The 24322-nt window shown below is 48.6% G+C and overlaps 1 protein-coding gene across 6 annotated transcripts; it reads left to right on the top strand.

Annotated features, from left to right (window-relative positions):
• The first annotated feature begins 389 nt into the window (after positions 1 to 389).
• On the top strand, positions 390 to 22168 carry usp25 (ubiquitin specific peptidase 25). 6 transcript variants are annotated; one of them, XM_035535267.1, is made up of 26 exons: positions 390 to 620; positions 4115 to 4192; positions 4371 to 4515; positions 5330 to 5453; positions 5769 to 5931; positions 7321 to 7407; positions 8503 to 8640; positions 8999 to 9075; positions 9386 to 9459; positions 10021 to 10172; positions 10760 to 10887; positions 11073 to 11168; positions 11504 to 11668; positions 12088 to 12335; positions 12417 to 12487; positions 12614 to 12842; positions 13067 to 13282; positions 13615 to 13754; positions 14725 to 14883; positions 16255 to 16350; positions 17612 to 17790; positions 18340 to 18418; positions 18675 to 18754; positions 19133 to 19256; positions 20623 to 20818; positions 21256 to 22168. In XM_035535267.1, the coding sequence occupies exons 1-26, from the start codon at positions 579 to 581 to the stop codon at positions 21432 to 21434; spliced, it is 3465 nt and encodes a 1154-aa protein (XP_035391160.1). In that variant the 5' UTR covers positions 390 to 578; the 3' UTR covers positions 21435 to 22168. The 6 variants fall into 6 exon arrangements, with proteins under 6 accessions (XP_035391160.1, XP_035391161.1, XP_035391163.1 ...); XM_035535268.1 differs by having other exon boundaries at positions 9002 to 9075; positions 21256 to 21434; XM_035535270.1 differs by lacking the exon at positions 16255 to 16350.
• Positions 22169 to 24322: the final 2154 nt, after the last annotated feature.

Raw genomic sequence — 24322 nt, forward strand, 5'->3', positions numbered from 1 at the left:
TGTGTGGCGTTTTAATGTAATTATAGAACATTTTAACTAAAACTTCCATTTTTGCTGAGCATACACACTATCTACGCTACTGGGAGAAAATAACCGGAGCTTTATTTTTAGGTCTTTCCTTGCAAGCACTACCTAATAATAACTACCGTAACTCAATCGAACACGTGTTCAGTGCGTGTTTACCCCCGAGCGGTTCAGCACATTTAAACCACGCCAGTCCTGCACACTAGACTCTCTAATGGTTAATTTAATCGACATAACCAAACAAGCGGGCGCAATAACGCCAAAGCACTGCGGCTTCGCCTCTGCGCTATGAACGCCAGCCTCCGAGTTTCGGTTCACGCTCTCACTTTCTATTATTGAGGTCTGACGTAAGTAGCCACAACCTCTCCAGACCCGACTAATGGAACGCGGAGCGGCGTCTCCGCTTGTTTCTAACCGTGCCCGCATCTCCCATGGCGCCTGCTATTGCGTCGATACATTTTACATTTTAAACTGTCATTTTTAACTCGGTTGGGTTTCGCTCGGCGGTTTTAATTCTCGAGTTTATTTTTTTTTATTTCCACTCTCAGTCGGCCATGACCGTGGAGCAGAATGTCCTCCAGCAACACTCTCAGAAGGTAAAGCGCCGCTAGCTGCGTTGCTCTGCGCCAGACTGGGAAAGTTAGCTTAGCGTTAGCTTAGCGCACAGCCCGACGTCGAGTGCAGGACTGGACGTGCTTCTCTCCCGCGCCGTCCCGTTTAGAAGGATCCTAACCACTTATGGATTTAGTCAAGGAAGCATTCGTGTATTGTTATGTGGGAGATGTGCGCGCTGTGTATGTTAGCTGTGTTAGCTCACTGGCTAGCTTTAAAAAGTTAGCCAGCGAGCTCGCGAGTGTTGACATAGCTGTGTGACACGCCTAGAAACGAGCTAAGCTAAGATAACGTAACGTCTTCCCAGCTGTTCCTGCTTACAGCTTTATTCTGATAGACATAAACACAACGAAAGCATATTTCTGAGCATATTTGCTCCATCCTAAAATCATAAAGGCGTAGCTAAGCTTGGTTTTGAGACCGGACAGATGTCTGATTGTTGTTGCACGCAGAGTCGTAGGTCGCTCCGAGACGAAGTTACATGATTCAAAAGCGCAAAACTGGTCCTTTCTGTCCGTTCTTCAGAAATACGAGTTAGGATGGCATGCTCGTACTTTGCACACTTGGATAAACATGGCTACTTATAAGCTATTTATATGGTGAACATGGATCTCAGGGTAACATTTATTCAGTGTAGCTACTCGGCTAGCCGTGTGCCTTATTTGTGGGTGTGTCGTTAAGTGTATTTATCTAGCAAAACTGTGTATGTTATAGCTGGCTAGCTAGGTTATTATTTAAGTTTGACACTGTCAACACTTTTACAATGTACTTGTTACAGAAGTAACGTATAGCTATCTAGCTAACCTAAAATATAATGTGCAAAATGTCTGTTTCGTTTTTAAGACAAAGTGAAAGTATACTGAATTGTTGACTTGGACATGCTGTATGTTTAAAGCTGATCTTGCAACACGTTATGAACTGAATACCAACGCGATCTGAGGCCCCTTCACAAAAAGCTTGGGAATTTTTGACATGGCGCAGGTCAAATCACTGTTGTGAAATGTTTGTTTACGAGTCAGTCGAGCAGTTAACGTATCAGGTAATGGGCTCCTCGCTTACACATGCTGGGAAGTGCTGCGTTTGGCACGGTACCTAAATGTAATAAGATCTTTCACAGTGTAACTTGATTTTGTGCACTGCCGGTTTTGGTGCAGTTTAACCTCTGTTTAGGTTAGGCAATAGGCTAAATGCGTGAGGTTACTGTTAAGTTACTATTTTATTCATTTGCTTTGCTGTGAGTAAGATGCAGCATTTTTTTCACAATGCAACCTGAGCTAGTTTGGATGCAAGACATGGGGATAACTTTGCGGTAGCCAACAGTAATGTGGGTGCCTCAGTATTTTAGTGGAGTCACTTCCAGGTGCTTAGTGACCTGCAGTCACCAAGTCCACCATGCAACTAATGATTTTGTATAAAGGGTACATTTGTACCTGTTGCAAAATGCAGCATTAGTACATAGTACTGGGTACAAAAGCATGGCATGGGGCTTATTGGCTCACTACTTGAAGCTTCACATATTTGTTTTTTTGAAGACAGAACTGACTTTGTTGCAAGTTTCAGGGTTAGTTTGCAGTGCTTTTAAGCTTTAACTTTGGTAAGATTGTCTCTGTCACATACAAAATAGTTTAGGTTATGCTCTGCAAATGCAGGAGGTGAAAAACTGTTTGCATCAGACCATCACAAAAAGCCTGAGGAAGTCAAATACAATATCATTCCACAAAGAACTCAAGCTATAGACTGGACAAAATTACTGGCACATTTTCAAAATTGTAACATCATTATTAAAAAGTTTACAGCCCATGGCACTGTAGGAAATCCTAAAACACTGATGGACGATTGCAATGACTCTTGTTCAAATGATCGCAGAATAACCCCAATCAACTTCTAAACAAATTCAAGCAGACCTCCTTACACAGGTACAACAGCATCAACTTACACTATCTTCAACCACCTGGATGAAATGGTAGGAGACCCAGGAGGACCCCACTGCTGACACACAGACACAAAAGACTGCAATCGGACTGGCGTTTGTCAGAACTTACCAGAGGAAGCCACAGTCCGTCTGTGAAAATGCCCTATGAATAGATGACACTAAAATAAAGATTTTTGTTAACTTCACCGTAACATTTAGAGAAAATGAAACAAGGCAATGAAAAGAACAGGGTCCCTGAGGTCAAACAAGGTGTAGGTTCGCAACTGTTTTTGGGATTGCTTTTCTGCTTCTGGTACTGGATGACTGTGTCTTGACTGTGTGCATGGCATCATGAAATCTGAAGACAACCAAAGAATTTTGGAGCGCAGTGTCATGCCCAGCGACAGAAAGCTGAGTGTCGAAGGTCATGGGTCTTCCAGCAAGACAATGACCTGATGTATACTTCAAAAAAGCACCCAAAAATGTATAAGACGAAGCACTGGAGAGTTCTGAAGTGGCCAGCAATGACGCCAGATCTAAATCCCATAGAACCTCGGTGGAGAGATCTCAGAACTGTAGTTGGGAGAAGGCATTCTTTAATTCTGCAAGACCTGAAGCAGCCAGCCGAAGAAGAGTGCTTCAGAATTCCAGTAGAAGGGTGCAAGAAACTCATTCATGGTTACAGGAAGCAATTGATTTCTGTTATTTTTTTCCCAAATGGTGTGCTGTCAATTATTACGTTAAAGGCGCTGATATTTGTCCGGTCCATTTCTGGAGTTATTTATGGATTAATATCACGTTGGACTTTTTTCCTCAGCTTTTTTGTTCCAGTGCAAACAAAAGAAATAAGCATGAATACCAAAGTGTTTGTAATTGCAGCAATTGTCTGGAGAAGTTGTGCAGAGGTGCCAATTTTTTTGGCCATGACTGTATATCACCTGACTTTATATGCAAACACCAACATAATTGCAAAGGTTTTAGTTGGGTTGGGTCCATCCGATTGGCTAACTTTGCATTCCAGTCTTGGGAGGAGAAGTTTTCTGTGTAAGTTTAGCGTTTAGTCTGTGTTTAGGTGTGCATGGCACTCTGTGGGCGCTTGCAGTGTTGTAAGGTAACTGTGCCCCTGCACATACACAGTGTGTGCCCGAGAAAGCGACTTTCCTTCCCCCGTATGTCTGGACAACTGCCACTCGCAAACAAGGCTGGAAAGAACTTGCAGGAAGACTTGCGTGCTATCGGTAATACAGTTGTGATTTATCTCTCAAAACCAGCGTGTATGATGGTGGACCGTTCCATGTGGTCAGCATCACTCTAGCTTTTAGACATGACCTGTTTTGAGTTACATTAACCTCACATGACTGTAAAGTACTTGATGAGGCCCTAAGAAGTATTACGCAACCTGCATTACATAAGCACTCTCCCTTGATAAAAGCACTTGAAGTGGCCAATAAAAAAAAAAAGGTTTCGGGGGTTCATTATTCATTGGTCCACCTGGTTCTTCCTTTAACCTGCAGTCAAGTTCAGACGATTCGTGTTTTGTGACACAGCGCTCGCCTTTTTTGATAGCACCAACAGACGTTACTGAATCAGCTGAGGGAAGTGACCGGAACTACAGACATTCAGCTATTACAGCAGGCCCTGCAGGTAAAGAACTGGGGCTGCTCTCAATACACCCCCTTCTGGATTTTATGTCCGTTTTTTTTTTCTTTCTGCTACCTGAAAGAATCCATGCCCAGTGACAACTATTTCTTAAGCCCTTTGTCAGTCCTTTTGATGTCAGATTGCACATTGCACTTGTTTTCTTTTTTTTCTTCTTCTTTAGGTCAGCAATGGCGACCTAGCTGAGGCGGTAGCCTTCCTAACAGAGAAGAACGCCAAAGTCCCCCAGCAGGATGAAGCCACCTACTACCAGACCGCCCAGATCGGCAACGACAGATACATCAGCGTGGGCAGCCAGGCAGACACGAGTAAGTAGAAGTCGTGGCACAGGACGAGGCATTGCACGTGGTCTAGAAGAAGTCTACCGGGAGCCAGACAGCAACATCAGAGTCACGAGAAGGCCTTGTATGTCCACAACAGCCACTTTTCAGGCGAGGTACACGAATGCACTTTAATCTCTGAGCTTCAGACAGCTCAGAGGGGTTGAACGGGTGTGTCAGGGTTCACAGTATGTGGAAAAACAAACATGGAAAATAAATGGAGTTTTCCTGTGGCTACCTTGGAAAGGGTATGAGGTATGCGAGACAGTTCCCTGTAGATCACTGAGTTTCCTTACGTTAACTTGTATACATACAGGTTACCGTGTTATGTGCTGTGTGTATATATATATATATATATATATATATATATATATATATATATATAAAATGGCAAATGTACTATGCAGCCTATATTACTGGGTGAGTCATAAAGTATTTAATGATGTCATCTCTTATGAATCCTTGAACTGTTGGCCTGGCTCAGGGTAGTGGCTTTCTAGATCACTTGAGAAGAGCAACTCTTAAAAAAAAAAAAAAAACCTGCCTGTTCATTCTCCCCATATAATATAAACAGCAATAAAGAGCCTCTCTAACCTCCTTAACGATCGGCTGGTGACCGGTGAAATAAAAAATGTGACCTCTTGAGTGCTGCTTGGTTTTCCAGAAACCTGTTAGCTATAGTGAATATGAGATGACTCTGTGCCATGCGTGCATACAGGCGAGAAGCCAGGCTGACCGAATCGAAAGGGCTTCGGCTTGTGTCCCTCCCTACAGCATAAGCATGTGGCTTGTGTCGTTTCAGATGTCATTGACCTGACTGGAGATGATAAGGATGACCTCCAGAGAGCCATCGCCCTCAGCCTGGAGGAGTCGAACCGCGCCTTCAGGGAAACGGGCATCACGGACGAGGAGCAGGCCATTAGCAGGTGAGGCCGCCGCCCACGCCACACCCCCTGACCATTAGCAGCTGAGGCTGCCGCCCATGCCACCCCCCCCCCCCCCCAAATCTCCCTTCTTCATTTGCAGTGCTGTGGACCCATAAGCATGATCGCCATTGCACTATTACCTCAACAAACAATCGTGTTTTAAAGCTAAATGTTACCATTTGCTAAGAACTGTAATAAATATTGTAATAAATAATGAAAGGGATACATTGGGATTATTGTTTTTGTTACTAACCCTACAAAGAATGGTCATATTTTAAAGATGCTAGTGCACGTTTTGATGTCTTGTGCCATCAGAGTGTTGGAGGCCAGCATAGCAGAGACCAAGGCAAGCCTGAAGCGCACCCACCCGGAGGTGTGGAGTGACTCACCCAACCCCCACGACCGGAAGAGGCAGGACAGCTGTCCCGTGGGCCTGAAGAATGTGGGCAACACTTGTTGGTTTAGCGCGGTTATACAGGTTAGCTCTCACCGCTACGCTTGCCTCTCTCAGAAACACTTCAGGCACCGAGCAGTCCAGTAGACCCTGTCTCATTTTAACGGTAAAAAAAAGCAGCAGCATTTTTTAAAAAGCACCCACACTGTTGTTAAAACTGCCAGAACGAGACCCAACCAACTACATTTAATTAAAATGCTCCAACTATCCACTTCGTTAAGGACATTTATTAGAAAGCCTTTGTAGTCGTACAGTGAAAGACTAGAGCCTGGCTATTCACTTGCCTGGTTTGTGCTCGTAGTCGTTCAGAGCATCAGGGGTCATATTCTGACCACAGGACTGCTGTTGGCCAGACTTCTTCTTTTTGGGGGGGGGGGGGGACGGCTGGCCCTTGTCGGCCACTGTCGGTCAATGTCAACCCAGCAGCAGCGGCGACATGCAGATAAACCTCCAGGAACACTGCTGCGCCCGACAGACTTGTACCAACACAACGGCCACCAGCATAGCTACCACGCTGCCACCAGCTGCTGTGCTGGGAACTGCCACCCAGGTAATATCCAGCCAGTGGTGCTGCAGTTAAGCACCAGAAACTAGGGTGACGGCAGCTGACTTTAGAAAAGATTACAGGTGCCACCAAATATGCACCTGTAGGTTTAAGAAAGTTGTGCCTAATAACACAGCCAGACGTGCAGGTGAAACATTATACCTAAAAGCCTAATAAACTGGGCTATAAATATATTTCCAAATACTCAGATAACAACATATTGTTCCTTTTGGTATGACCATAACAGTTTTGCACCTCCCTGATCCATCTCCCGGAGAGCCGCCCCATGTTTGAGTCGGGTGGTTGTTTATGGTGATTGTGCCAGCGGAGGCCCTGCCTTGCGCCGTGCACCCGAGGCAGCTGGTGGCGGCGCACGGACCACTCAGCTGATAGCCTGTCACATGGTGTTTGCCTGCCGCGTGTAACCAGACCCCTGGAGGAGGCCTGGCGCGTGCAAAGGCTCCAGGGACCGCCGATGGCACACTGAGCAAGCGTCAACAAAGCAGTCTGCCATAGTTATTTCACACATGCAACAGTAGCATATTACAGCTGAGCTGCGTTTCATATGGGAAAAGTTATAAACGTCTTCTAGCAAAAAAAAAAAAAAAGTGTCAACAATGCATTTTGGTCTGCTTTCTTAAGCATTTTGTATGAGTTGAAATGGCAAGCAGTCTGGGATTGAGATCAAAAGTCTGTGTGGTAAATGTTAAAATAGGAAGCAATCTTAGTAACATGGATATTGCTTCCCACACCACCCCCTTGTGTGTTTGTTTAGGTTTTTTTTTTGTACTGCGGCTAGAGTTTGATTGAAGTTTCTGTATGCAGTCCTGACACGTTCTCTCGGATGTTTTTATGTTTTATATCTTCAGTCCCTGTTCAATCTGTTGGAGTTCCAGAGGTTGGTACTGCACTATTCCCCCCCTGCCAGGGTTCAGGATTTACCCCGAAACCAGAAGGTAAGCGCACCCACCCCCCCACCCCCCCACCCCCCACCCCAACATGTCACTCCTGCTCGCCGCTGCACAGACAGCGACTCCCGACTCCTCCAGCAACCAGCCAAATGAGACATGCCATACGTGTTTGCCTCCCAGTGAGGGCTCCTTCCTGTAAAGGTCACCTTCTGTGGCAGTGCCTCACTGCCTTGCTGCATGTGTTTCCGAAGTGAGGTGGCTGTGTAGCCCGTGCTTGGAGGGGGGGTGAGCGGTGGATAGCCACCCGTCTCCGAGGCCATCTTGCCTCTCCTTTCTTGTTGCAGCGTCACCTCTCGGCACCCGTAGTGTCTGGCAGCGTGAACCATACCATAAAGTGCTTGGCCTCGGAAGACCAACTGCAATAACACACACACACACACACACACTTGCTGGGCTGGGAGCTTGTGTCAGCGTCAGCGCCCACAGCCTCTAATCTGCGTTAAGCTGCTTCCACTGCCTGGACGACCGGCAGGTTCAGCCCTCCACTGCTGGGCCTAGGAGGTCTCGTCGCACTCAGGCTGTAAGCCGTTATCGGTCCAGGCAGTGCCGACGAAGCCCACTTCTAAAGGTGACGGAGGCCTCAATCTCCTAAGTCGTCGAGAACAGCACTCAGCATGGGTCGTAGTCCCCGTTACCCCCAGTTACCCCCCAGTGGGGAGAGAACTAGGCCAGTAGCATTCCCCACAGCAGCTCACATGGTCCTGAACTGTGAACCTGACATACCAGTTTGCTATCTCGGCCTTCAGCTTGAGCGTGTAATATGCAGATACAGTTCACATTCCACCAGCATGTGCCCGTTTTCTTAACAGGGCAGGATTTTATGCTACTTGATGCTGTAAAGCGAAATTCAGAGAGAAATGTGTGCAGAAAATAATGTAGACTGAGTCGTGAAAATTCATGTGGGGGAAACCCCCCACCCCACCCCGAAGTTCTGAAACCTAAAAGATAACAGGCTGTCCACCGCATTGAAACGCTGACAGAATAAAGCGCGTTAGGAGTACATGGAAGAAGGTTCAGGGCCTTGCATGACATCCTGCGAGGTTTGCAGCCATGGATTTTGCCCCTGGTTTCTCTCTCCAGGAGCATCGGAACCTGCCCTTCATGCAGGAGTTGCGAAATCTCTTCTCGCTGATGGTGGGCTCCCGCAGGAAGTACGTGGACCCGTCCAAGGCCGTGGAGATCCTGAAGGACGCATTCAAGTCCAGCGAGTCACAGCAGGTGAGTGTTTCGGCCGGCATTTTGACAGCTCAGAGTGAAAGGCGATACAGTCTGAGAGCTCCTGGCCATCCTAAGCGCCCTTCGACCCCAACATTAATCCAGACCCACACACCCTCTCGTAGCTCTGCTGTCAGCACACACACCGCACTGACGACCTGGTTGCTCTATGCTAATGTATCTTAAAATGTATTGGCGATGGGAGCATATAATGGATATTGATCACCATTGCAGAACATTATAATGGCGTTTGTGTGATCTGCATGTTGAAGCTCCTTGCCAGTGCGAACTACTTTCGGCTGTCCCGTGGCCTCATGAAAGTGATGCAGCCGGGTGCGTGTCTGTATGTCTGTCTCAATAGCAGGACGTGAGCGAGTTCACGCATAAACTGCTAGACTGGCTGGAGGATGCTTTCCAAATGAAAGCAGAGGAAGACAGGTACGCTTTGGCACACATTTGCATTAAGCCTGTCGTCGTTTTAAATCTGTAATGTGACTTATACGGTCGACCATCTCCTTCCCCTTCTGCCCAAACCCCACCCCCCATACATCGCCCCCTTCTCAGTCGGCGTGATGTATGACCTTTAGGTATATTCTTTACTCTTTTGCTGTTATTGGAAGCCTGTGATGACTAATGAAACACGTTTAGCTTTGTGACTTCAATTAGTTCCACTGCATAAGCACTAAGTTAACGTGGTCCAGCCTCTTCCTCACAGCCAGAAACTCCTCACACTCTCCTCTTTTCACAGAGAGGGAGAGAAGCCAAAGAACCCGATGGTGGAGCTGTTCTACGGCCGCTTCCTGGCTGTGGGTGTCCTCGAAGGTGAGGGATAATGGTGGAGAGGGGTGAATTAGTAAACCCACCACCACCTGCTGTGGCAGAGAGCGCCTTTGGCCTCAGTGCTAAAAGGTGACCCTGTGTTAATGAGAGCCGAAGGGCTGTAGCTTCCATTGATCCTCTGGTTGATTGACGTGCTGATTCTGTGCGACAGCGCTGACTTTAAGCAGTCTGGTAAAGCGTGTTATTTGGAGCGCCTGCTGCCCTTCGACTGGTTATGGTAGATGATGTAGATGTATGATGGGTGAGTAAGTTGGATTCCAGCTTACCTAAGTTTATTTTTTGGGTGGTGGAGGTCATGGAAAGGAGGTTGTTTGGCGCACATCAGTCTAGGCTGTAATCCCAGACAGAGCTTGCGTTTCTGGGCCCCGTGCCTAACAAACACGCAGTATTGCTGCAGGGTGGACAGTCATGCTCAGTTACGTGAGTCATGACCCACTTCTGCTTGTCAGTGTTTGTTTAATTTTTGCACTGAGGGAAAATGCATAAACAAGGTAGACAGTATCTTGAACTGTGTGCTGTTTATTTTCCCTCCCCTCCCCTCAGGAAAGAAATTTGAGAACACAGAGACGTTTGGGCAGTACCCGCTTCAAGTGAACGGCTTCAAAGACCTGCACGAGTGTCTGGAGGCAGCCATGGTGGAGGGAGAGATCGAGTCTCTGCATTCTGCAGAAAACTCAGCCAAATCTGGACAGGAGGTCAGCACTTGCTAGAAATCCCCCCCATGTGGAGAGAGTTTCTTGTGTCTACACATCTCCTCCTGAAAGCACCCACCCCCACATCACCTTCTTGCTGTGCAATGTCCCCCTCTCTCCCCTTTCACTTAGCCGAATAGGCGAAGCCTGGCTAACCGCACGCCACACTACACACCCCAGCCTGTCTGAGGCTTAGCGAAACCCGAGAGCCCGGGTTCCTCTGGGGGCACAGGTGCAGAGACAGTGATCTGTAACGTTTAGGCCAGACACGAGCGCTCCGAGCAGCTCCTCACGGCCCTGGTGTTTACGAGGCCAACAAGGCGATGCAGCTTGCACCTGACTTTTGTATCCGTGGTACTGGCGATGACATCAGGGAAATCAACTTGTCTGTTTTATTGGGCATCTGCTATGACATTGTGTATGTTGGCTTTTTCAGTCAGTTCAGGATGATGTTTTTGTAAGCACTTTTGTTACATCCCTACTAAACACTGTGAACACTATTGAACATTGCTTACAGTGCTAATCGGTGACTTCTTGCCTTGTGTCGGTATGGGCCTAGTTACGTAATCGTGTTGCCTGTTTTGTCTTAGCACTGGTTCACAGAGCTTCCGCCTGTTTTGACCTTCGAGCTGTCGAGGTTTGAGTTCAATCAGGCCTTGGGTCGGCCCGAGAAGATCCACAACAAGCTGGAGTTTCCACCCATGCTCTACATGGACAGGTGCGCGCCACGCTTCCTAAAGTCAGACGGTACTTCTTAACGGCCCCTTCTGCCTTGAGCTAACTGGCAAATACAGGAAGGACCATGTCGGAATGTTGTCCACCCGAAAACAAAGTTCACTTCTTTTTTTTTTTCCTTTTTTTTTTTCTCCTCTGGAAATTTCCTGACGGGCTCCTTCTCCTCAGGTACATGGACAGGAACCGGGACATCACCCGGATCAAGCGGGAGGAGATCAGGAGACTGAAGGAGCACCTGACTGTTCTGCAGCAGCGGCTAGAGAGGTGAGGCTAGTGCAGCCAGCCTGGGCCTCCACACAGGGGTGCCGAACGCAACGCCTCCCTCTGCGCTTTCTCACCTTTGTCCCAGTAGCCTGATCGGTCGCTGTCGCACTGTAAGTGCTCGTCAGGGGAATTTGGCAGGAATTTGTTGGGAATGCATCCAAATGTGCATAGACTTGTTGCCTGTGTGTGGCAGACATGGCAAGAACTCGGTTTGCCTGAACGCCATTTATAGGTCTTGAAATCTAGAAGACTCTCTTGAGCTGTGGCTCTCTCTCTCACACTCCTCCACTGACAGCGATCAGGGTTCACCAGAATGTTCTCCTCTGCTGTTGAAGGTATCTCAGCTATGGCTCTGGCCCCAAAAGATTTCCTTTGGCTGACGTCCTTCAGTATGCAATGGAGTTCGCCTCCAGCAAACCCGTCTGCACTTCACCAGTGGAGGCTATCGACACATCAGCGCCACCTGGTGGCACAACTGCACAGGTGCCTCCAGCACCAAGGCAAGGACCGGTTCTTCATCCCTTTTCTCTTTATGCCATCAGAATCTAAATTCTGTGTGTGTTACTCCCACGTTTACTTCATTGATTTAGGAATGTTTGATTTTGATTGAGGAATAGCTTCATTTGTTGTGTTTGTTCTTTGTAATCATTGTAGTTTGAGTTGATGTTAGAACTACAAGCCAGAACCAAAACACATTACAAACTGATTTTATTTACATTTGCAGAAACCTTTTGTTTTTGTGTTCGTGGATTAATCTATAAACAGAACAGCCCCCCCCCCCCCCCCCCCCCCCCCGGTTCAGATTTAATTTGCACTTGGAGATTCTGTAACTTCAAGCAGCCTCTTGCCGAGCTGCATGTGCAGACCATCACAGCGTGGTGTTTTTGCCTGCCGAGTGCTCACAGTGCGCTGTCCACAGTGCGGTGGAGCAGGGCCCTTCGGCCCCCGCCGACGTCCCTGGGGCGGCCCCCCAGCTCCAGCAGCTGCAGCAACCTCAGACGACCACGCCGTCGTCACGGTTGCCTGTGCACAAGCCCTTCACCCAGTCGCGCGTGCCCCCCGACCTGCCCATGCACCCGGCCCCGCGGCACATCACCGAGGAGGAGCTCCGCGTACTGGAGGGCTGCCTGCACCGCTGGAGGAGCGAGGTGGAGAACGACACCCGAGGTGTGAGGCCTGCCAGCGTTCACCAGCCTCCGGCTTTGCACCGCGCACCCTCCCCTAACCATCCACTGTTTGTGTTTCCAGACCTTCAAGGGAGCATAGCCAGAATCCACCGGACCATTGAGCTCATGTACTCGGACAAGATGATGATGCAGGTGTGTTTTTGTTTTGAAAATCACAAAAACGAAGCCCGATTTTCTAGTTTGCCGTGCGAGACTGGAGTTTCCTTCAGCCCAGAAACCTCAAGCGAACGTTTCACAGTCTCTGCCGATGCGCCCCAGGTGCCATACCGGCTCCACGCCGTGCTGGTGCACGAGGGTCAGGCCAGCGCGGGCCACTACTGGGCCTACATCTACGACCCGCACCACTGCTGCTGGATGAAGTACAACGACATCTCGGTGACCAAGTCGTCGTGGGAGGAGCTGGTGAGGGACTCGTTCGGTGGCTACCGCAACGCCAGCGCCTACTGCCTTATGTACATCAATGACAAGAAGCCATTCCTTATCGAAGGTGGGCTCATGAGCTCCGCAAGCCCCCCCACCCCCCCACCCCTCCGCCTCTTTAAGTATTTGAAGATACTGGTTTTCTAGTATGTGAACATGTAGCAAAGTGACTTAGAGTCTGTGTGTTAGTTCTGAGCTTCCGGATTTGCCAGGCAGGTCCTCCAGAAAGACGTGTGTGTGTCAGTGAAACTCTACCCTCTTGTCTAACTGGCCTGTCTCGGCCTGTCCCAGAGGAGTTTGATAAAGAGACGGGGCAAGTGCTGAACGGCCTGGACAAGCTGCCGCCAGACCTGAAGGAGTACGTGCGCGAGGACAACGAGCTATTCCAGCGCGAGCTGCAGGAGTGGGACGCCGCACAGGCCCGCAAGGCCCAGCAGGAGAAGCTGGCTCTGGCTGCCGCCGGCCCCCGGCCCATAAGCACAGAGCCCAGCCCTGTGGACAACACGGGTGAGCGCGAGCACACACACAGGGTCCGCTCCTGTGAGCCCAACCGACTGTATTTTGACGGGTCTCTTTTGGAGTTTGAGAGCAGGATGGGAAAAGTGCAGTAATGTGTTCACAGGAACAAATAATGTCTGCTTTTAGAAGTGGCCTGGGATATCAAGTATGTTTGTTTATTTTCTCCCCCCGCGCCTATACACACTTTATTTTTAGCCCTTCTCTGATGGCATCACCATTGAGACCAGAGAGAGAGAGGACGAGAGAAAGAAACTTACTCTGCAGAAAGCGCTGAGACAGAGAGGCTAACAGCCTGTGTGTGTGCGTGCATGTGTCCTCAGCTCCTCAGCAGGACCCCGAGTACATGGAGCAGCCGTCTCCTCCCAACGACTCCAAGCACCTGCAGGAGGACACAGAGAGAGCGATCTCCAGGGCTGCAGCTGAACAGGACGAAAAGAGCCCCGAGATGCTGCTCAGCGCTGTAAGATCCCTCCACCGAACGCGCACACATGCGCACGCACGCACGCACGCGCTATCACTCTCAGGATGTCTGCAGTGAACCAGACGAGGGCTGTCTGGGTCAGATCCTGTGGGGCCACTCGGTGCGTTTGCTCTCTTTTCATTATGAGCTCAGACGAACCTACAGGGACACACTTAGATTGCTTTGACAGGGAAGTAGGCATGCAACATGTTCTCATCTCTTATTTCTTAACAGGGCTTTTCAAACGTGCGTGTTTTTTTCCCCTCTGATATATGCAGAAAGTGAATTTTTATGTCTTGTGTTACTGTGAAATGTGTGTAGCAACAGGAAAGGATGGTGTCTGGTTTGTGACTTTGATGTGAGGAAAAAAAACATGCTGAATGTGTGTGGGTGACACAAACATTTCATTTAGTACATCTGGTTCCGGTTGCTCTCTTTGTGCCGTGGTACCTGAACACACCACGTGTCAGAACATGGAGACTTTGAAATGGTCTTTAGGCACCAAAATGTCTGATCTACCTACTTACTGAGCTGCTTTCAGTTAGTAAGGTGTTACTGGGCTTTGTACACTGTTAATGTGGAGTTAGGTTAAATCAGGAAAATCAGTTATCAAACTTTCTTACTTTGAATTGTTCTTCAATTAAACAATTGAATTGTTGCCCCCGGAACAATTTCCTCTTTGATAGCAACCTAATGTTATATTTTAAAGACTGAAGAGGAATTGTTTGGGATGTTTGTGACCTCAACCATAACTGGATTTTGTTTGTCTGAAGATTTTTTGGTGTATTTGTTTGTGCACATCATTCACAGTTTGTAGCGCTCGCTTCTTCCATTCATTTTGCTTTCCTCTTGTTTGCTGTTTCTTGTTTGCTGTGTCTCTCTTCTTTTTTTTTTTTTTCCTTTTTTCCTCTCTCTCTCTGAGTGCTCCTTCTCCCCCCCCACCCCCGTGTCCTCACCTCTGTACCTGCAGGCGGAGTCCCACGAGACCCCTCCCCAAACTCCGCCCCCTGACCCCACGCAGAATGGCTCTGCCTTAAACCCGCCCCCTCCCCATCGGGTGGTGGAGGTGGCCATCCCCCACGTAGGAACTTTCGTCATTCAGGCACGGGAGGGGGGGTACGATGACGAGGTAGCACCTCTTCCCGCCACACCCGGTTCAGGCGGCTTTGGTGGTGTATGTGGTGTGGGTCCCGCTGGAGCTCCGGCAGAGGCAGCATAACCTAAATCCCTTTCGCATTCACAGAGCTGTTGACACGCTGCTCAGCCTGCTCTTGCAAATGGGTTTTACCTGCACGCTTTCAGAACACAAAACCGATCACGGTTTTCGCACTGTTATTAGTTACCAAAGCACACCGTGTCGCTCACCCGTCAACACACGCTCACGCTGCACTCAGCTGCGTCGGGAATAGCGATCTGCGTTCCTTCTTTCTCTCATGCCTGCGCTGGTACTCACGTCAGGAAGCGTTTCCCTGCCTCGAGGCGGGCTTTGAGTCCCGTTAAGTCCCGCAGCATGACAGCAGGCTTCTCACATCCGCTTGGCCTTCTTTTCCCCCCTCTCTCGCGGGGTTTGGAAGTTTGGTGAAACTGGCAGCATACAGCCCTGTTGTAAAGCCGTGCGTGCTTCAGCGTAGAACAAGACGGCTTAGCACGTTCTGGAACTGGCAGGAAAGCCTGCAATTATGCATTATGTGTAAACAAACAAACAAACAATGGTCAGGGCTGGGCTTCCCAAAGCACTTTGTAAAACAGTGATCATCTTGGCGTGGTGGGGCAGCTATTAGCCTGAATACTCCCTCATGTTTTAAGATGTTCACACTGTGATGAACACACACACAACAGCAAAGGCTGAAGAATCTGAAACCCCACAAATGATGTATGAGACTCCTGTGTAGCACACTGGTACAAATTCAGTAGCTCTCTCTCTCTCTCTCTCTCTCTCTCGCTCTCTCTCTCTCTCTCGCTCTCTCTCTCTCTCTCACATACTGTTTGTCAGGAGTCCAGCAACATACCAAGTACTTAGTTCTCTAAGTTCTTAGAGAATCCCTCCCCCTGCCCGGCAACCATACAAACTCCAGGGGATCTATATGCTACCCCCCTCTTCCCCCGGACCCACACACACACACTCGGAGCTATACTCAGAACCTTCCCCCAACAGACAGTAATGTGGCAGTTTAAGGGGATTAGGCAGACAGAAGGGGACCAAAACACCAGACTCTTCTCTCTAAGGGTTCTGCATGTACTTTGGGACATAAGCATGTGTGCCTTCTCACTGCATTAGTACAATTTGCTCTCTGTGTAGCTGTGTGCGTGTATGTATACAGGTGTGTGTGTGTGTGTGTGTGTGTGTGTGTGTGTGTGTGTGTGTGTGTGTGTGTGCGCGCGTGTGTGAGAGAGATGAATAATGCTGGCTGGTGGCTGTTGGGTGCGATTGGCTTGTGTGTGCTGAGGCCTGGACGATGTCGTGTGTACTCCATGGTAATGTGCTTCCTTCCTTGGGCAGACCATGATGACACCAAACATGCAGGGCATTATAATGGCCATTGGCAAATCCCGGAGTGTGTATGACAAGTGTGGGCCTGAAGCCGCCTTCTTCAAGGTACTCTCTGCACTGCATCCACTGTCAGTGGCCCAGAGACTGCAGCCCAGTGACCCTGCTAACCTCCGCATGCACCCCCCCATGCCTCTCTGCCAGCTCGCGCGCTCTCTCTCGCGCTCTCTCTCGCTCTCTCTCTCGCTCTCTCTCTCTGTGTGTTTGCATTACAGCTTGCACACAGTTGTTTGTATGCTCTCAGGTCAAGCTTGGCGCACAGCAACTAGCCCTTACCCGCTCGGCCTCGTATGTCCGCGGTGAAGACGCCCCCATGCTTGGTGTCCGTGATGCTTCACATTCGGTTCCCTTCTCTCAGTGCCGCTGTGGTTTCTGTTGGTTTTGGAGACTGAGACTTTGCCTGCCTGAACCCCCCCCCCCTTGTGGTATCCCCCGCAAGCTCTGCCCTACACCTCTGCACGGCATTGACCGCTGGTGTCACCTTGATGGCGGTACAAAACCCACCCGTGACTGATGGCTCTTTTTAAGACCCTGTTTGCGTGCTGCTCCATGCCGCCCACCCCCCTGCGCTGAAATGGAGGCTGATGGACGATCGAGAGCGAACGTGCTCGCGCTTGCCTCTCCCGCCGCTCTGCCCATCTCCTGGAGCACCATCTGTTTTCCAGCTTCCCAAAAAGATTATCCGTCCATTGTCTCCCCCCCCCCGATGAAAAATGTATTTATGCATTTGTCCATCCTTGTGTATGCCAGAAAATGTGACGTTTACTGTTCGAATGCACACATGTCCGCTCTACCCAACTAAATTAATATGCACTTAAAGAAGCGATCACGTCCTCGTGGGAATGATCGGAACGCCATTGAAGGTCTGAACCTTTTGTGTGTTTAGTTGTAACGTGGCTCGTAATTGGCCAGATGGCCATTAAGTGTTAGGACGGCTTGCTTTCCTTCAGCATGCATCATGTTCAGGAACGACACTGCACGTCGAGCCGTGTCGGATGTGTTCCGTTTAGTGAATGTATGGGTGACTCTTAAGACCCGCAGCTCCGTGTCAGATGGTGCTGGCAGGCGCCGCAAACTTTGGGGCTTCTCGCATCAGATTCAGGCTATAAGCCGCATGGGTCATTTGCGTTTACAACTTTTGTGTCTTGCCCGGCAATGACGACGCTCTCTCTCTCTTTGTCCATACTTCTCCCATTTGTTTTCTTTCATCCTCCTTTTCTCTTGCTCTCTTTCTGGCTTTCTGCTATTCGTCCGTTCATTTCCTCTCTATTCATCTGTTCATTTCCTCTCTGACCCCCCTGTCCTGAAGGCTCTTAAAGTCGAGTACACGCGCCTGCTGCGCTTGGCCCAGGAGGACACGCCCCCGCACAGCGACCACCGCCTCCAGCACGTCATCGTCTACTTCATCCAGAACCGGGCACCAAAGAAGATCCTCGAGCGGACACTCCTCACACAGTTCGCCGACCGGAACCTCGGCTTCGACGAGCGGTATGGCCGAAAGCCCCTCCCACTCCGTATAAGATGACGAAATGTCTGCAGTCAGCTGGAGTCAAACACTTTCTCTCTCCGTCTCTCTCTCTCTCTCTCTGTGGTCCAATCTGTTTAATCACGCTGTGGAGTGAGAGCCCGACAGACAGCATGTCTGGCACACCGGTTGAAATGATGACCTCCTCTTCTCCTCCCACTACCCCCCCGGCCCCCCGCCATCTCGTTGACTAAAAAGGTCCCGGTGTCGGGGGCCAGACCCTTCCTCCGTCCGCCGCGTAATCCATATTCATAAGTGAATTGATTTCCTCCCCCTCTATTCTGAGCAGCGTAATTAGATTTATGTGAGTGTGGCCCGATCGCGCTGCTCCGGAGAGCCGTTCCCATTTTGTTTTGGGTAATAAAGAATGATTCATGCCCCGGGAGCGAGGCCTCAGGACCCAGCACGCCATCTCATTCCACACACACACACACACACACACACACACACACACACACACCCCTACCCCTGCCTGCACTATAATGGCCTTTTGCCTGCGCTCTCTCCCTCAGATGTAAGAGCATCATGAACGTGGCACGGGCAAAACTGGATCTCATCAAACCGGATGAAGTTAACATGGAGGAGTACGAGGTTGGCTGTTTGTTTGCTGTCCTTGTATGTTTTATAATAACAGCACCAAACCGCTACTGGCCATGTAGTGCCTATTTGTTGCTTTCTGTTATTCACAACCAATAAAAGCTTATCTGTTTTTGATTTTCAGTAATTTATTTGCTCTGCATATCAAAACGCCCCATACCAATGAAGTCATGCAATAATCTAGCGCAACATCATTTTATGCAGGTTGTGTTCAGTTTCTGCAAACAGATTTTTATTTCTGTGTGAACAGATGTGGCATCAGGACTACAGGAATTTCAGAGAGACCACAGTCTTCCTAATGATTGGCCTAGAGTTGTTTCAGAAGAAAAGGTGCAGTAGTTCATCTCTTCTGTGTAACAGTCTGAAACTCTTGAGATTGCGTATTGCCTAATCGGAGATGTGATGTTCCTTTAAACACCACCAGGGGGCAGCATAACCTCCATTATATGCTGCTTGTTCTCTTTACAAGGGAGGTTTCAAGCCCAATATGAAATCTAAAGCTTTTATGTGTTTAATTATGATTTGAGTGGCATGATTGCAGTGTTTGTGTGTGACTGGATCCAGAAATACCCCATATATGTACATTTCAATATATTCAATATATCATTTATATTTAAAGAAAACATTCATTACACCAGAGTCAGTTTTCTGTAACATGGTGCCAGTTGATATAAACATTATAAATGACTTTTAATATGTTTGTTTCAGTTATGTGGAGGCCTTGATGTACCTGATCTACTCTTACCAGTACAACAAAGAGCTCCTCGCTAAAGGACCGTACCGAGGTCATGATGAAGAGCTCATCGCCCACTACCGCAGAGACTGTCTGCTGGTGAGTGCGTGTCTGTGTGCGTCCGAGCGTGCACGCTTCCCTGTTACATCCCAGGTTCGTAATGGAGGGCATTTTTCACCAGGACAAACCTTAAAGTTGACTAGATGCAAAGATCTAGTCTTCTAAGCGATACAAAGTGAGCTTTCACAAAATGAGAATGTAATGCACATATAGTCGTCGCGTGCTCAGCTGCCATTTTCAGCCATTTTCGTTGTCTCGGTTATTTTTCCAGGTGCAATAAATACTCAGTGAGTGCTCAAGCAAATAAAATATTAAACCAGTAAGTCTGTGCTGCAAATGAACCGTAGAATTCAAGTGCGTCATTCTGATGAGACCTCTGGGAAATGGGGGGGGGGGGGGGATTTTTTTTATGAAACCATTTCCATGTTTGGGAAATGGAGCTCTATCAGATCAGTGAAAGAGGGCAACTCCCTGCAAAAACCCATCATAGCGCTTTGATTCAGCCCCCTCGCACCGCCACCCTCCACCCTATCAGTGACCCGTGCTGGAGCTCCCCTGTTCCTCTGGCCTTTTTCCTCACCTCATCTCTCTCTGCTTGATCTCATTAAGGGTGTTTTCGAAAACTCCGAAGGCGATGGTTGCTTCTGAAAAATGGCACATTTACAAAATGACCATTTAAGCCGCGCGCCGTGCTCCTCCCTGTCTACCACGCTCGAGGGGCAGAGAGCGGGACACGGCGGCAGGCTTCCCCATCCGAACCCGCTCGGCTTCCAGCATGCCAGTCAGACCCCCCCCCCCAGTAACCCTGCACCACCATCGTGCTCAAAATGTAATACCAGGCTCCGGGTAGGAAGCAGGCTTTGCCACGAGTGTAAACACATTACAGCGGGGCTGCGCTGCTGTCCTCGCCTCACCCCTCTGCCGCTAGGAAACCACACATGGGCCCTGGCTCCCTCGCACAAGCCTGGCTGCTACTCCACTGCTCTGCTTTAATTGAAAACATCGCTAACGCGGACTGAGCTAATGTACTGTGGTGGTGGGGTTTTTTGGTGTGTGTGTGTGTGGTGGGGGTTGGGTTGGTTTGTTTGTTTTTTTTTCTTCTTCTACTTCTTACGTTTTGCTTTTTTTTTTTGTGAGGTGCCCGCCTTTTCACTGGTTCGGGAGCAGCAGGGCTCTCGAGAAGCCTGCGCAAAAGGCCGCAAGACCATGGGTGGTCACATCAGCCCTTGTGTCCGTGGGGGGAAATAAAGAAAAGCCGCAAGCAATCAGAGGCTTTATAGTGATGTAGGAGTCCAGAGCTCACTGGGTTTCTCTCTGTGTGAACGGTGTTTGAGCGGCGGGGTCGGTGCGGACATAATGCGTGTGTGTTTGTGTGCGTGTGTGTGTGTCTGCGCACGTCCTGCAGAAGCTGAACGAGCACGCGGCGGCCCTGTTCGAGACAGGCGAGGAGCCGGAGGTGACCGGCGGCCTGAGCGTCATGAACGAGCTGGTGGTGCCGTGCATCCCACTGTTGCTGGTGGATGAGCTGGAGGAGAAGGACGTCGTGGCCGTGGAGGACATGAGGAACCGCTGGTGCTCCTACCTGGGCCAGGAGATGGAGCGTGAGTGGCTCCCGCTGGGCCTGCACGTTCAGACACGCGCTCCGGCCCTGCACCGATAGCCAGCATTCCTAAAGATTCAGGTTTTTGCTAGAGTGCCTGTGGAGTGAATTACTAAAGATACTGTGCATCTCTGTGATCCGTTTTTTTTAGCAGTATGCTCTCACTGACGTGGATTAGACCTAGGATCTAAGTGCAGCACCAGTAATGAATAACTGTTTTAGTCTAGGCTTAAGCTTAATCTGATGCTGGGAAACAGCCTGTAGATTTAAAGTGTGTGTGTGTGTGTGTGTGTGTGTGTGTGTGTGTGTGTGTGTGTGTGTGTGTGTGTGTGTGTGAGAGACTGACTGACATTGAGCGAGACATCGGTATATTCAGGAATGTCACAAACGAAACACAATCCCTGATTCCAGTGCCTTCGCCCGTCATTTTCCTCACAGCTAACCTCCAGGAGAAACTCACTGACTTCCTCCCCAAGCTGCTCGACTGCTCCACCGAGATCAAGAGCTTCGCCGAGCCGCCGAAGCTGCCTTCCTACTCCACGCTGGAGCTGTGCGAGCGCTTCGGCAACGTGATGGCCTCCGTCACCCTTGGCCGCACACCTGCTGATGGCAGATGAACCGCCCCGCCCCGCCCCGCCCCGCCCCGGTGCACTGTGGCCCCGCCCCGCCTGTACGGCCCCGCCCCACAACCCCACCGTTGCTTGCCTTCACGGATCTCCTTTAATCTGCGCCTTCCTCCACGCCAGAGTCGCTTCAACTGTTACTCTTTTTAGTTCTCTTTTGCTGCTATTTGTTTTATGAGCGTTATTCTTTATTCTTATCACTAGTATTGACTGGAGACTTCAGTTAGGTTTTAAAGCTGATATCACACGAAAGGCTCAGGCTAGTGGGGGAAGAGACCAAGAGCATTTATGGGGAAATAAGAGCTTCACAGAGCTTAGGAATTTGCTGCATGCTGCTCCAGCTTTGTCAAACGAGGTTGAGGATTTTTGTATTATTATTACTATTGGTTTATTATTAATTGGTTATTATTTTTTTGCCCCCCATTGCTTTTTTTCGGTCAGCCCTTTTGGACTGGAGAGGAACAGCTTGCTGCCCTGCCAACCCATTACACATTAATTTTGTTTTTCTAATGGACGGGACTGAACGCAGAAACCTGGAGATTCACAGATGGCTGGAAACATAGAGTGGGTCTCTTGACCTGAGCACTGCAGTTCTAAAAAACAAACAACAACAAAAACAACAACAACAAACGCTTTAAGTGCTGTGATAGACAGCCACAGGTGACATGTGGCTTGTTAATACATTGAGAGAATAAAGTTTTATTTATGGCTCTTTTTTCAGCCAGATACCCGTTTTCTCAATTAAACGTTATTTTGATTGAAATGCGTATCACGTAACTATGGGAGGTGGTGGGTGGAACATTCTTTGCAAGCAGCTGACATTAACGTTTTTCGATCCATCCAGCTTTTTATAAGCAATTCACATCCATGCTAACAGGCCGCAGTGGCCGTGCTCCTGTTCAAAGTCTCACTACGTGTTGCTTCACCGTGCACCAAAGCGCAAAGCGGAGTAGGCGCTGTGTTGGTGCATTCCTCTGTTTCCTGCCGGAAAAGAAGAGGCCGTGTTTCCGACCGGGCGAAATGTCCGCCTCATGGGATTTGATGGTATTGATTGTTTTTGAAACACTGCAGTCAGTGGAAAAGTATTAAGAACTTTAAAAATGTTAAACGTTTAAAACGTGCACATAGGCCAGTGCAGTTACGAAGCGAGTGATCGTTTTGTTGTTTTAGCGCTGGTTCCCGACCCACATTGGATTTGAAATAAAACCGTTCCTGAGGTTAAAGTGCATCTTGTCAACTCGGCCTCCACCCAGCACGAACCCTATAGGAATCAGCCCTTTTAAACTGAGTTCCCCAATATCAGGGACTCTGATAATACAAATGACCGGATCACTGATTTAACCCGCCAACAACATGCAGGTTTTTGTCCCTGACAAACTTGGTAGTTTTTTGGCAGTGTGTTGTGGTCATTGTCCTGCTGCAAGGCAAAGTGTCTGCCAAAGACTCCTGAGGCATATGGCTGCACCTGACTCACCAGTTAAGATGCTTGTGCGTGCTTCCGAATTCCCACTGCTGCTGTCGACAGGCCCTCGCCAGCAACGACGTCATCTCCGCTGTCGGCCATGCCTGCTTGTCCCCGCGTTTCGCCGATGAGGTGGCGTGTGATCGATCCTGTGCGATTTCTCTTTTTTTTGGCCTCTCTGTCCACCCTCTGGACAAGATTACTATCTCCCCTGTCCCCAGCCAAGAGACAGGTGAGCAGCCAGCTGTCCAGTTTCGTTTTGTCTCTGGGAACTGAATAAAAAGGCTGTTATTCCTCCACGGCTCAGCTGATGTGGTCATACGTGTAACCACATGCATATTACAGCTGCCAGACTGCGCTTTTACTTCGTAGTCTCTTCATTTCAAATCCTTTGTGCTGGAGCCTAGGACCAAAGCAACAAATGCTGGAACTAGCCCATGTTAAATCATAACTTGTATCTTACACTGCAGTTACTGTTGCTTACACTACACTTCCAAGACAGGGATGCAACCACTGTAAACATCATTGGGCTTAAAGTAAAAATGACCTGAGTCTTTGCTAATGAAGGCTTTTCATATATGCATTAAAGTGTGTAGAGAATATTTAGGGTTAACGCCCTGGTTGTATTTACGCTCTGACGGTTAATTAATATTTGTGACCTTGGCGGATATTGAAAGTAAGTATTCTCTTTAAATACTGTGATTCTACAAGTGGTCTTAGCTAATGACCAGTGGATGGTTATAAGGAAACAAAACCTTCATCGTTTTCAGCCCATTCGACGCGTGTGTAGCTCATGGTCAACTACCACAGACTATGTCGACTTATTTTCGTCTGCTAAGAAAAGACCAAAAACCCGTTGACTCGAAACCCACTTTTAATTGAAGCCTACGGCCGCTTGTTGCGGATGTGTGCTTCAAGTGGAAGGAGTTTTCTTCCGTTCTTTTCCAAGTACAGGAAAATATGTCGAAATCTTTGTCCGTGGTAATCGACCACAGGCTACAGATGCAGCAGGTAAAGATTAAGTTGAAAAACGCTGGAGTATCTTTGAGTGTGTCCATTTTAAGACTAAACGTCTTTTAGTTGCATGGGTGGTGACTGCCAAGCAGAAGAGCGTTCTTACAACCATGTTGCATTTATTTCTGGGCAAAGTCAGGCACTGATGTTTCACTTTTTTGCATTTAACTTTTTTTTTTTTTTAAATTTGAAATCAAATGTTTATGCAAAATTTAAGTATTTTTTATTCCATGGCTTTCAAATAATTATAGTAAATCAAGTTAAAGCTTCAGAACGTTTCTGTCTGAATTTGAAAGAAGCAAATCTGCAACCCCATTTAAAACAGAATTACAGCAGATGAAGTGTCAGGGTCACCCGCTTTGTTTCAAAATGAGAAGGGGGTTCCTTAAGGTTAATTAACCTCTGA

This window comes from Electrophorus electricus, chromosome 17 (assembly GCF_013358815.1).
Source record: "Electrophorus electricus isolate fEleEle1 chromosome 17, fEleEle1.pri, whole genome shotgun sequence".
Taxonomy (NCBI): Eukaryota; Metazoa; Chordata; class Actinopteri; order Gymnotiformes; family Gymnotidae; genus Electrophorus; species Electrophorus electricus.

Excerpts from the sequence above, each read along its gene's own strand:
- usp25 (XM_035535267.1), top strand. The coding sequence starts at position 579 with ATGACCGTGGAGCAGAATGTCCTCCAGCAACACTCTCAGAAG. Across the intron at positions 10,173-10,759 it reads CAGCCAAATCTGGACAGGAG|CACTGGTTCACAGAGCTTCC; the intron begins GTCAGCACTTGC and ends GTTTTGTCTTAG. Across the intron at positions 11,169-11,503 it reads CTGCAGCAGCGGCTAGAGAG|GTATCTCAGCTATGGCTCTG; the intron begins GTGAGGCTAGTG and ends CTGCTGTTGAAG.